Source organism: Gadus morhua, chromosome 15 (assembly GCF_902167405.1).
Source record: "Gadus morhua chromosome 15, gadMor3.0, whole genome shotgun sequence".
Taxonomy (NCBI): domain Eukaryota; kingdom Metazoa; phylum Chordata; class Actinopteri; order Gadiformes; family Gadidae; genus Gadus; species Gadus morhua.
This window is the reverse complement of record NC_044062.1, coordinates 20,995,229-21,007,635: the sequence shown is the minus strand read 5'-3', so window position 1 is coordinate 21,007,635 and position 12,407 is coordinate 20,995,229. Positions and strand designations below refer to the sequence as shown.

Genomic DNA, 12,407 nt, shown 5'->3' with positions numbered 1-12,407 from the left:
TAATTATGTTTTTGCACGTTTGCAAACGTTTAAAAGTTCAGGGAAAAGTATATGCCTCTACTGGTGTTGCTTAAGCCAATAGCCTTTTGAGGCAGTGTTGTTTCTGAATATTAGTGTTAAGGGCCAATAATGCTTACTATCAACATTAGTCACCATGTCTATGGACCCCCCCCCCCCCCCCCCCCCGCCGACAAAATCTCACTCTGAAACTTGAGAGCCCTGCTATGTGATTATGTAGCTAGCTGTATGGTCTGTATAATTAGTTGTGTGGTCTGTGTAGTTAGCTGTGTGGTCTCTCTACTTAGCATTGTGGTCATGTAGTAAGCTATGCGGTTAGGTAGCTAGCTGTATGGTCTGTGTAGTTAGCTTGGTGGTCTGTGTAGAATAGCTGTGTGGTCTGTTAAGGTAGCCTTGTGGTCTGTTTAGTGAGCTAAGGGGTCTGTTTATTGAGCAAAGTGGTCTCTGTAGTTAGCTCTCTGGTCTGATTAGTGAGCTGTGTGGTCTGTTTGGTGAGTTAAGTGGTCTGTGTAGTTAGCTAAGTGGTCTGTTTAGTGAGCTGTGTAATGATTGAGCTAGCTGTATGGTCTTTACAATTAGCTGTGTGGTCGCTGTGGTTAACTTGGTCATCAGTGTAGCTAGCTCTGTGGTCTATGTAGTTAGCCATGTGGGCTGTGTAGATAGCTGTGTGGTCTTGTGATAGGCCATGTGTTCTATAGCTAGCTGTTTGGTCTGTGCTGTAAACTGTGGTCTGTGAAGTATTTTAAGCTAGCGGTATGGTCTGTACAGTCGGCTGTGTAGTCTCTGTAGTTAGCTTTGTGGTCTTCGTAATTTGTTGTGTGGTCTGTTTAGCTAGCTTTTGGTCTGTGTAGCTAACTCTTGGTCTGTGTAGTTAGCTTTTGTCTGTGTCGCTAGCTTTCGGTCTGTGTAGCTAGCGTTTGTTCCGTTTAGCTAGCTTTTGGTCTGTGTAGCTAGCTTTCGGTCCTCGTAGCTAGCTTTCGGCCTGTGTAGCTAGTTTCGGTCTATGTATCTAGCTTTCGGTCCGCGTAGCTAGCTTTCGGTCTGTGTATTTAGCTTTCGGTTTGTGTAGCTAGCGTTTGGTCTGTGTAGCTAGCTGTTGGTCTGTTTAGCTAGTTGTGCGTTTGGCATGCAGTGTGTCTTGTTTTATTGATCGTTTTATTTTATGTTATATATATTTTTTATAATCATGCATGTGGACATTTTATTTTTATTGCATGTGGATGTTTTCTCTGTATGGAAGTGGTTGGCGTCCTAGTGTTAAAACCTCCCCTACCCCCACCCCCACCCTCCCCTTTTCCACACATCCACACTACTGAAACTCAACTGGAGACAATTGGTCTCGGTGGCTAAAGAGTTCGACCAATCCTGGTCTGGATGGTTACTAGCTGAAAGATGCCTACCGTTGTTAAACGTCTCTCTGATTGGTAGAATGGCACTCTGCATGTTTGTTCACCACTTCAAAAAGGCAATGTTAAAATGCAGTTTTGCAAAAATATCGGTTTGTGTTTCTTTGGAAGGTGAAAGACTTTCAGAAGCATGACTAACTTTATATTGCATGACTGTAACAGTCACAGATGGGAGATCTCTTCATGTAGAGGATCAGGGGGAGGTGTGTGTGTGTGTATGTGTTTTTCCATTGTAGGTAAATAATGAACGACCTACCTAACTGTTACTCTTGTAAGGTAATTAATAAGTTAAATAATTATTAATACATAATCTGGGTTGGGCTCTTATCAACCCATCAACCTTGTGCCGTCTTTTCCAATTCAAGATTCACATATGCATTTGAAACGATAATATTCCTAAAATAAGAAAATAAAGACTAAACCCTCAATACAAATTATATGTGTCTCCTTGTTGACTGCTGCTTGTCATTTAACCTGTGTGCTTGACGCAGCCCAGACCCTCCCCAGGTGGCTGTGGAGTGACATTCACGTCCCTGCGCACTCCGTCCGGCGGAGCAGGTCAAGTTTATTTGTGTAGCCTCCTCTATCATGATTACAGTCACGCAGGGCTTCACAGGCTCGCATTAGACACCCCCCCACTGCCACCGCCGCCCCCATAAGCCAACACAACACGACACAGTGTCAAGGGGAGGACATGAGATCAGGAAGGAACACGTAAGATGGATCCTTCGTTACAAAGGGGAGGGCTTGTGCCAGGTGGGCAGACATGAAATCGTATTAATGGGATTGTTTTGGAGTTAAAGTGTGCGTCCTTGGACAATAACACTATATTCTCCTGAAGAAACGGCAGATGGGCTCGGAGAGATTAGGACAGTATCCCAGCTCTCTCTCCCTCTCTGCTAGTTGTGTGTGTTCCCAGTGTACCCCTGCAGCTAGATAGACAAACTTCAGCCCTAATTTACAGTGTCATCAATCAAATGATGGGAAGGGGAAAAATTGTCACCGGGGCCACAAATACGATCCACTACGCCACTACGAAGAACGTTTGCTTTCTGCAGAATATAATTTTCTAAAACGAGGTGTTAGTCGGTTTTCACTTTTACAGCACAGAAAGAAGATGAAAGTGTGTGCAATTTCCGTGTCAAATTCTAATTGTGCCTGTTCTCTTTGTGTTCAGTTCATAGTCTCAGGATGGAAAATGCAATCAACAGCTCTCTACAGATATTTATATTCTTCACTCCCTGCCACCTAAATTATTCAATACTCTTTGATGGACAACAGTATCTAAAAACTTAAAATGTCCATAATATATCACAAAGGGATCTTCTCCACCACACACTTACCCAAACCCTTGCAGGGTAAATGTCAAAAACTGTATTAATATGCATCTGGCGCAGTCTGAATGCCCCATAGATGTTTTGTGTTGTACATAATTCCTGAAAGTATGAAACACTGTAGCTTTATTCAACAGTAGCGTCGCTGTAAGTGAGTCTAAAATCAATAGACATGACATGAGAAATGACATGAGATTGCAATTTAAAACAACATATTTCTGTTGCCCAACACTTCCCATCTGGACTTCCAAATCCCATCACACCACACTCTGTCCAATCGGTGTAACCGTCCATCTATCTCTGTCTGTGCTCCAGGTCTTGCAGATATGCCCTAAGGACATGCGAGCGGACATCTGTGTCCATCTGAACCGCAAGGTCTTCAAGGAGCACCCCGCCTTCCGGCTGGCCAGCGACGGGTGCCTCCGCGCGCTGGCCATGGAGTTCCAGACCATCCACTGCGCTCCGGGAGACCTGATCTACCACGCGGGGGAAAGCGTTGACAGCCTGTGCTTCGTGGTATCCGGATCCCTCGAGGTCATTCAGGACGACGAGGTGGTGGCAATCTTGGGTGAGCTTTGACCTTTTGCACTCTCTTATGCCGGCCGTGTGAGATCTTGACGCAGGTTGATTGATGCATTGGCTGGAGAGGATGAGTTGTGTTGGAGGATTGGGCAGCCAATGCACACTCTTCTATAGCAGAAGCGGCTCTTCCACAGAGGTGTCAACATTAGGATAAACACAGGTGGCGCTCAAAACAAAAATGATGGGTCTACTACTCTTAAGTACCAAAGGTAGACTTATCTTCAGAAGTGAAGTCTACTACCCGTGCCAGTTGCATTGAGTGTTGCATTGTTGATCTGTACAGTTTTTATTCTGAATAATGCAGACGTCAGTAGAATAGATCTTAAATACTATAGTTTAATGCTCAGCTCAGTAACTTAAGCGTTCACAACCCTAACGTGTCAGATCTTGTGCCATCTTGATCTCAGAACACGGAAGATTGCGTCTCAGTTGTATTTATTGTTGTGTGTTTATCTGCACCCTGTGTCCCCCTGATCAACCGCCTTTACAAAGGGAGTTTAGTGGTTTTCCTGAGCTGAGCCCTGGTCCCTCTCCAGAGGAGCCTCCGCTGAGGCAGACGGCCCAGGAAATCAGTGAAGCAAAAAGTATTATTGTAGCTGGAACTGGCCTCAAGCGCTGTCACTGGACGTGTTTAGAAAGAGCTTCCTTCTTACAGCGTGATGAATCAGACTGAAGAATGCCTGTTTCCGTTCCAGTTTAGTTAAGATGGAAACTTTGAGATGCAGGATAAGCAGAAATCAGGTTGTGTGTTAGTTAAAAGGTGCTGAAAAAGGTGGTGAAAAAGGTGGTGTGGATGTTTCACAGCTTCACCAGTACGTCATCTTTATTTTTGTTTTTTCTTCCTATGATAAGAAAGCTAATAGTAATACTTCAAAAACATGAAGGACATTTAAAGAGATTAATTTTGGAGAATTATCTACCTTAGATTTAACCAATAGTTTAAAATAAAATGGCAGTTTCAACATTATCACAGTTTCTGTTCTATGTTTAAATAGCTTTAAAGTGAATGACAAGCCAAAATAAATAAGAAAACGAAACAAAAACAAGCAACCCTAGACATCGTATTGATGTTTTTTTGAGCCTCAAAGTAGGGGTCACAGTGACACATTGAATGTTAACATACAGACATACACACACGCAAGCACACACACACACACACACACACACACACACCGACAGACACACACACACACACACACACACACACACACACACACACACACACACACACACACACACACACACATACACATACACACACAAAAATATATAAACACACACACACACACATACAAAACTACTGAACAGGGGATATGTTTATTGGAATTTAAGTTTTATTGTGGGGAACCTTTGACTTCATTGGTAATCTATCGGTGACTCTGAGGCAATCAATACACTATTAGATGAGTATTGCCCTCTTGGCTGGATTCACTGCAACAGTCCGCCTGGTGATAGACTGTACTGCTGTAAATATGATTCTCATTAGCCTAATTGCACCCTAGAAGAGAAGCAAATTTTAATTTACACAAGTTACCACCAGACAGAGGTGCTGATGGAGGGTTGGCCCCTGGACGGGGCCTTTCATCACACATGAGAGATGATATACATGCTCCATGTTGTGCCCTCAATATACACTCTATATTATATATTAAATATTCCTGAAATAAGAAATGTTTAAATAAGTGATGATCAGTTGTGCTTAATGTAATGTGAGTTATTTCTTGTTCAACAGTGGCCAGGTTCAGTGTTCTATTGCTGCTGATCTACTAAGTTTCCACAAAGTGTCAGCTGACTATGAGGGGAAGGCAGTGTTCTCGCTGAGAGGTTGGGGGCGGTGGTGGTCAGTAAGAAAACAAAGATTGCAATTAGGGAACTACTTCAATGGAGCAAGTGAAGGAGTTTTGAACAAGAATGATGCTGCTTGTTGACTCAAGTACCTCATTTACATATTTTGTCTTCCAGGGTAGAGAATATAACCTTTCTTAGATATATCTTCCCTGCTGAACAGGTGTAAACCATCCTTTACAATCAAATAAAGATTTATAAAATAGTAACAGAAACAGATAATTTTCCCCTGTGTGTTTGATTTTGACGTCTCACTGTGTACTGTGTGTGCACAGGGAAGGGCGACGTGTTTGGGGACGTGTTCTGGAAGGAGGTGACCCTGGCTCAGGCCTGCGCTAATGTGCGAGCGCTGACCTACTGCGACCTGCACGTCATCAAGCGTGACGCTCTGCAGAAGGTGCTGGAGTTCTACACGGCGTTCTCCAACCACTTCTCCAGGAATCTGCTGCTCACCTACAACCTCCGCAAGAGGGTTGGTCGCATTCAACTCAAGTTTATTTATCTCTTGGCCATTCTTTCTTTCTTTTTTTCTTTCTTTTTTTCGCAAGAGGGTTAGTGTACTGGCTCACAGGTTTGCCTGCCATGATGTCACAGCATCAGTGAGAGGGCGTGCCATCAAGATGCAATGCCTCACCCACTTATCTTCTTTCAAGAGGAATGCTGCAGCACAGCATATTTATCCACCAAACGTGTGGCACTCCTCACGCAATGTTTACATTGTGGTTTTGCAATGCTTTGTTTCATCCCGCTTGGTTTAGTAGCCTACAGAAGAGATGCAGCTAGCTTGTAATCCAATTACTAGGTAGTGGGAGATCTCTTTGGGAGAGTGGAATTAGGGAGATTATTTCAAAACATTTTCAGAAGTGCATCTTAAAGAGGCTTATAGTGTAATGTGTGGCTGATCTTTGTGCACAGCAGTTTCTGCACTGCATAGCTGCAGCCTGCCTAATGCAAAATGTGAAAGTGTTTACCCAATTAATGTTTCAATGTTTAACCCTCTGTCTTGCTAGAACACTTAAGTCAGAGGAAATGGAGGGGTCACGAATTAACTAGCCAAGTGAAAATGGGTTAACATGAAATTGGATTAGCTCCTTTAATTTACAGCTTCAGCTGTGTTCAGTGAGAGTATACTGTAGAAAAACACAGACAACGACTAAACTAGTATTGATTTGGGTTCTAATCACTGTATTATCAACGGCCACTGAAACAACCTTCTGAGTTCATGTTTGACCTGATGGCAATCAGGCCCAACCAAATCCTGAAGGAGAAAGCAGTGGCCCTAGCTTGGACAGCCCCAGATGGAGATTAACCTCCAACCAAGTGGGCAGGGACATCGCCATACATATCCCAACCCGGGCCTCCTCCTCCAATGAGAAATCTACAACAGTCACAGCGACCCCATGATCATAGCTACAAATCATTTTCATCCGTAATAGCATTCCCCCTCTTGGGAGGCTGCATAGGATTCAATAGCCTGCTAACAAAGTGGCAATCTCATCTAATGCCTCGGACTGGGCACTGGGGCCCTCGGCCTTCTGCATCCATACAGTGGGGGAATCTGTGAATTGATTAAATGGATAGGCTATACTAAACACCATGTGGTTCTCACACTGCACACACACTCCCCTCTGCGCCTTCCAGGTTGGGGCAGATACCTTGAACACGTAGCTGCTTATAATGTCTCATTAGGAAAAGCAGAGATGTGTGTTATATATACAATGTGTTATAGTTAATATTGAAATTAATTTGACATGAAGAAAAGGGAAAGCAATGAGTCTCTCCTCATCATTTCCAGTGGATGGGCGGTGGCTTCAGTTGCCGGGGCTGTGAACAACCCGTAAATCTTTTTCAAAGTCAACAGAGATGCTCACAGCTTAAATGCTGCAGTTAAGATTTGAGAGTAGTAAAGACAGAGACCTGAAAGGAGCAGAAGGGAGTATGATTAAAAAAAAGTAAGAAAACGTGTGGAAATGTGGATGGATTTCCTGAGCCAATCAGGGAATAGCTGCCCCTGCTTGGTCATTAAAGAGCCGGAAGCGTTCTGGAATCAAGATGTCTCGTACAGAGGCGGTGCAGTCACACTGAACAGATGTTTCACTGAGGATTTCACTCACTAATTGCTGACGGATAGCAATGTCCTAAGAAATGACACTCAAATAGTACATTTTGAGTCTTAAAGCTATGGATCAGTGTGTTGGTCGGAGCACTCCACTAAATGACCTGGGTTTGAGTAACTGGGGAGTGTGAGGCCCTCCAGGGAAAGCGCTGAGCAAAGCGTTTGTAACTAAGTGTAATGGGGTAATGAGGGCTGATGAAGACCACAGTGTTTCCTCTCCACCAATAGATTAAAACCACCATAGGATGGTGCAACGTTGAATTTGGCCGGAGTCTACCTTTTCAAATGTATGCTTTTTAAATTGGATTGTTTAGTTTAAGTTAATTTCTTCTTTTTCATGACGAATAGCAAAGTCAGGTAGGTTAGGAAACTTATTCTGAGTTAGTTATTTAGTAAAACATTATTGACATTATTATTGGCTAAAAAACATTTCTTAAAACAACATATACAGCTAGTCCTAGTAAAACCACATGCAATGTAAAGAGGAAGTACGGATTGTGGAGTTTGCGTTTGCAAGAGCATCTTGGCTAACCGAAGCCAAAGGCACACCATGCTCTTTAGCTCTGCTTCCATGGGAATACCCTTTTTAGGGTGACATTTGCACAGCACACAATCCAAAAACACCTTAGCCAATCGTTTTCCTTCATGTGCCCAACAAACAAACTGCTCAGGACATTTTCATTTAATTATTCAATTAATAATTTAATGAATTAAATGAATGTCCTACTGCATAATCGCTTGTATACTCACCGTATTCCCTAGCCATGGCTAAAACCCTCCCCTGACCCCCTTTGCTTTTACGCCATAGATCGTCTTTCGTAAGATCAGCGATGTGAAGCGTGAGGAGGAGGAGAGGCTGCGGCGTAAGAACGAGGCGCCCCTCAACCTGCCCCCGGACCACCCGGTGCGCCGGCTCTTCCAGCGCTTCAGGCAGCAGAAGGAGGCGCGGCTGAACACCGACCGGCCCGACCTGGACGACCACGACCTGGAGCGGGGTCCCCTGTACACCGAGATGCCCTCGGCAAACAAGGCGCCCGTCGCAACCACCAGTATCGTCACGGTGACAGAGAGCCCGGCCACGCCCTCGTCGTCGTCCTCCCTGCCCCCCGGCTCCTCCCCCGCCCCCGCCCCCTCCGACAAGGCCAAGCTCCAGGCGCCGGTGTCGGCCATCGCCCTGATGGGGGGCCGGCCGGCCGAGCCCGCCAAGGTGAAGGGCTGGGGCCGCTTCAAGGAGTCCATGGCCAAGACGGACCAGTGGAACAAGGTGTCCAAGGCCGAGTCCATGGAGACTCTGCCCGAAAGGACAAAGGCTCACGAGCCGCCGCTGCCGCTGAAGAAGACGGACTCCTGCGACAGCGGCATCACCAAGAGCGACCTGCGCCTGGACAAGATGGGGGAGCCGCGCCTGACGCCCCAGGAACGCAGCCCGGTGCAGCCCGACGCCCGGCACGCCTTCTACCCCATCCCCGAGCAGACGCTGCAGGCCTCGCTGCAGGAGATCAAGCTAGAGCTCAAGGACGACCTCAAGAGCCTGAACGCGAGAATGTCGGGCCTGGAGGCCCAGCTCGCAGAGGCCCTCCAGCTCCTCAGGGCCAGAAGAACAGCTGCTGCTTCCCCAAAGCCCCTTTTTGAGATCTCCAGACCCACGTCACCGGACAGCGACAAAGACGACCTGTTCTCGTGAGGGTGGAGAGAGGAACATGTGAGTGATTGACATTGAACTCGGACTGGGACACTTTGCTGGCCAGCTGTTTTGTGTTGGAAATATCATGGTCTTCCTCAAGATTTGCTGGCTTTGACATTAGGTGCCCCTCAGTGGACTTCCAAAGGGGAGGTACTTTGAGTCACAAAGCTTTGTTAAGGGATGTTTGAGCAGAATAGATTTGCACAGGAGAGCAATAGAAAGACGGTTGAACAATTGAAAGCTGACAGCTACACGTTTGTTTAAACAATCTAATTATATTTTCCATAGCACACTGATGGAAAATGAGCTTGACCAATAATCGTTAGGGAGTGCTTGCATGTCAGAGACTTTTGAAGCTGTGCATCGGTAAGGATGCATCTTTGATTAACAACTTGCAACATTTGCATTTGTTTTTACACTCATAAAGAAAGGCATTTTGGCAAAACTTTGCACTGAATCAGGATGAGGCTGTCATTGTGTTTTAGTGTCATTATTATTGTTATAATTACAAATAATGTATTTCTGGCCAAGCTCTCTGTTACATCACAACGATAAGTGCCCCAGCAATGCCAACATCAATTTGTTGTTTATTTATTTATTTTTAAATGCCTTGATTGTGAATGTGTGACAGATATGTCTTTGACCCTGTGCAAGCTGTATGCTTCAAGGGATTTAAAGGCCTTTTTAATTTGGCTTAGCACAGAACGTCTTTAACCCATCAATTCTTGTATCCAGATACAAAAAGTAACGATAAACAAAGCATGAAATATCCAGGTTGCCTGATATTTTTTCATCTGTACCATGTCGCAGCTCTAATAATTTATATTTATCATAGTCGCTGTACATAAGATACACTACACGGTTGCCTGCAATGTATGGAATAATCGAAAAATATCAGATATCCTTCATATGCACTTCTAGGACTTTTCCGACTGAAATACATTTATAACAACCCAACTTGATGAAATATAAATGTATTACATTTATCATCAATTTATTTTTTCAATTTAATATACGGATGATTTATAGATTGTTTATCAAAGGATTCCAATTCTTGGTTCAGTTATACAATCATAACCATTAGCAGGGCCCCTACATTAGTACTAAGAGTGATAACATCACCTTTGTATTAAGTCCTACGTACTTACGTTCTCATGTTACCTCCTATTTTGCTCTGCTGTTATTAGTCTTTATCACAAAATGCAAAACCTTTTGCAACATATTTTATAAATAATGTTGGATCTCTCTATTGTGTTAAGAGACCCCCCCACACACACACACACACACACACACAGACCTCGGTCCACCCATTGACCGTACTTCAATTAAACCAGACAGACAATCCAGACCACCTCCGTTTTTCTCTCAATGCAGACTGTTCTGTATTTGTGCTACATTTGTTTGTTTACTTTTTTAAGTTTTTATTCTAATCAATTCACACAACCGAACAACTAAGTGTTATTTTATTACCAGTGCGACAAAATAGTGTTTTGAAACAGATCGTCTAATAGAATGTTTACACAATTTCTGTATAATGCTGAATGTTAATATAATCTTTCAACTTGCATGATGCGTCGATGGAACAAGGTTATTAGCTGCTAATTGTACTAGAAACAATTATTTTTACTTGTTCATTTCAAATGACAGACAAGACAAGCTAATGCTGGGACTTTGATGACAACAAATGTTTGTCGGGACACCTATGATATGCAGAGTTTATTGTATTAACATGTATCTCCAAGAACTGTCTCATAATCCCTTCACAAATCCCTGTTGCAATTAATTTATTTTTACATCACTTTTCATTTGCAACTCAAGTCCAAGAGGCAATACATACAAGTGTCTTACACTCTTATGAAATCCAGCATTAACATAATCATTATTATTAAACTACACTGATAAGTAGATGAACTTAGCTACAATTAGCATGACCCACAGTAACAGAAACCATGGCTCACGGAATGAAACATCTATACATCATGTTTATTTACAACCTTTACAGGTTGGGAAGTTCAAAATGCACCACATTATGGAAATAGAAGTGATACACTTTCCAGTATAATGAGCGAACATGCAACGATATTATATTCATGAACTATTCCATATGAATTGACATGCATTTTTTTAGTGATGACACTAAAGGCTTGAATAAAGAGGGATGGTTTTGTATGCCGGAAGGTGATTCCTATTTTATCATGTACTTTGCAAGTAGCATGAAGAGGTGCTGAAAAGAGAAATTAAATAGGCAACGGGATATGATGAGTCAGTCTATGAACTTGCAGTAACTCTTAAGCCACATTTGTAAACGGTCTATTGCCCACCATCTATCGATGAAAAACTAATCGCTTGAATGCAACACTGCAAAGTGTTGATCATTCACTATTCCCCCTACAGTACATGGGGATGGTATTGCATGATGGTGGAGCTTCAGTCCAGAACTTAAAAAGCAATATCTAGAACTATTGTGTATCATTCTAATGTTGCCCCAACTAGAAGGGACATCTTGCATAATGCAGCATTGCTTATTTTGAATACGGTTTCCCATTATGAAAAATAACATGATTGCAATTATAACAACATTGCCATCACTACATTTACTTGACGTATTACACTCAACATTCAGTCAGTTATTACTGTCCTATTACCATTGCCTGGCATTTAAAAGCATGTAACTGTGCCTTCAGGAAAGTCCCCTAATAAGTCATGCCCAGTCCTGCAGTAAATTATTATAGACGAGAGGAAGCATGAATCTGGAAGTTGAAGAGGATATTTCTATTTTTTGGTGGTCAGCTCTAGGATGTGCCTATCTTGCCAGACTTCTGGATCCACCGATTATACTGAAATGAGTTGTTTATACGAAATTTGATAATTTTGGCTGCATTATTCTGTATTCATATGTAATATTCACATGCCTGTAGACATACACATATATATATATATATATATATATATATATATATATATATATATATATATATATATATATATATATATATATATAAAGAGAGAGTATATGCTTTAATAAAGTCACAGACAAACACGATTTCATGTGATCAGAAAGGTATCAATGGCAAGCACATTGGAATACATTAACTGTGATACTGTTCATAATAAATATTTTATTAATATATATATTCTATCCCGTTTGTTAACACTATGAAACCCTTGCCACTTGCCTTTGTTTTTGTCTTATCTTTGGCCCTAATAAGGTTACCTAATTGACAAGCGAGCCAAGGCGTGTATCAGCCGGTGTATTGTGTTGGCTTATCTTCTTACGGTGGCTGCACCGTAGACTTTGGTGCTCATTTAAGAAGATTTCTTTGTGACCCAGCAGCCTTATCCTACTTAATACCACAGCTTCAATAATCCGCTAACCAAGAATAGCGAGCGGGTCACGAAACCCCTAAGAGCTGATCAAGCAC

At 42.8% G+C, this 12,407-nt stretch overlaps 1 protein-coding gene across 1 annotated transcript in view; it reads left to right on the top strand.

The window, feature by feature from the left end:
* Window positions 1-11,905, top strand: part of kcnh1a (potassium voltage-gated channel, subfamily H (eag-related), member 1a) — a 31,701-nt gene extending 19,796 nt beyond the window's left edge. Inside the window, exons 10-12 of the mRNA XM_030379526.1 lie at window positions 3,074-3,326; window positions 5,461-5,657; window positions 8,110-11,905. Coding sequence (XP_030235386.1) covers window positions 3,074-3,326; window positions 5,461-5,657; window positions 8,110-8,985 — 1,326 coding nt within the window. The 3' untranslated portion in view covers window positions 8,986-11,905. The remainder of the gene's footprint in view (window positions 1-3,073; window positions 3,327-5,460; window positions 5,658-8,109) is intronic.
* The last annotated feature ends 502 nt before the right edge of the window (window positions 11,906-12,407 follow it).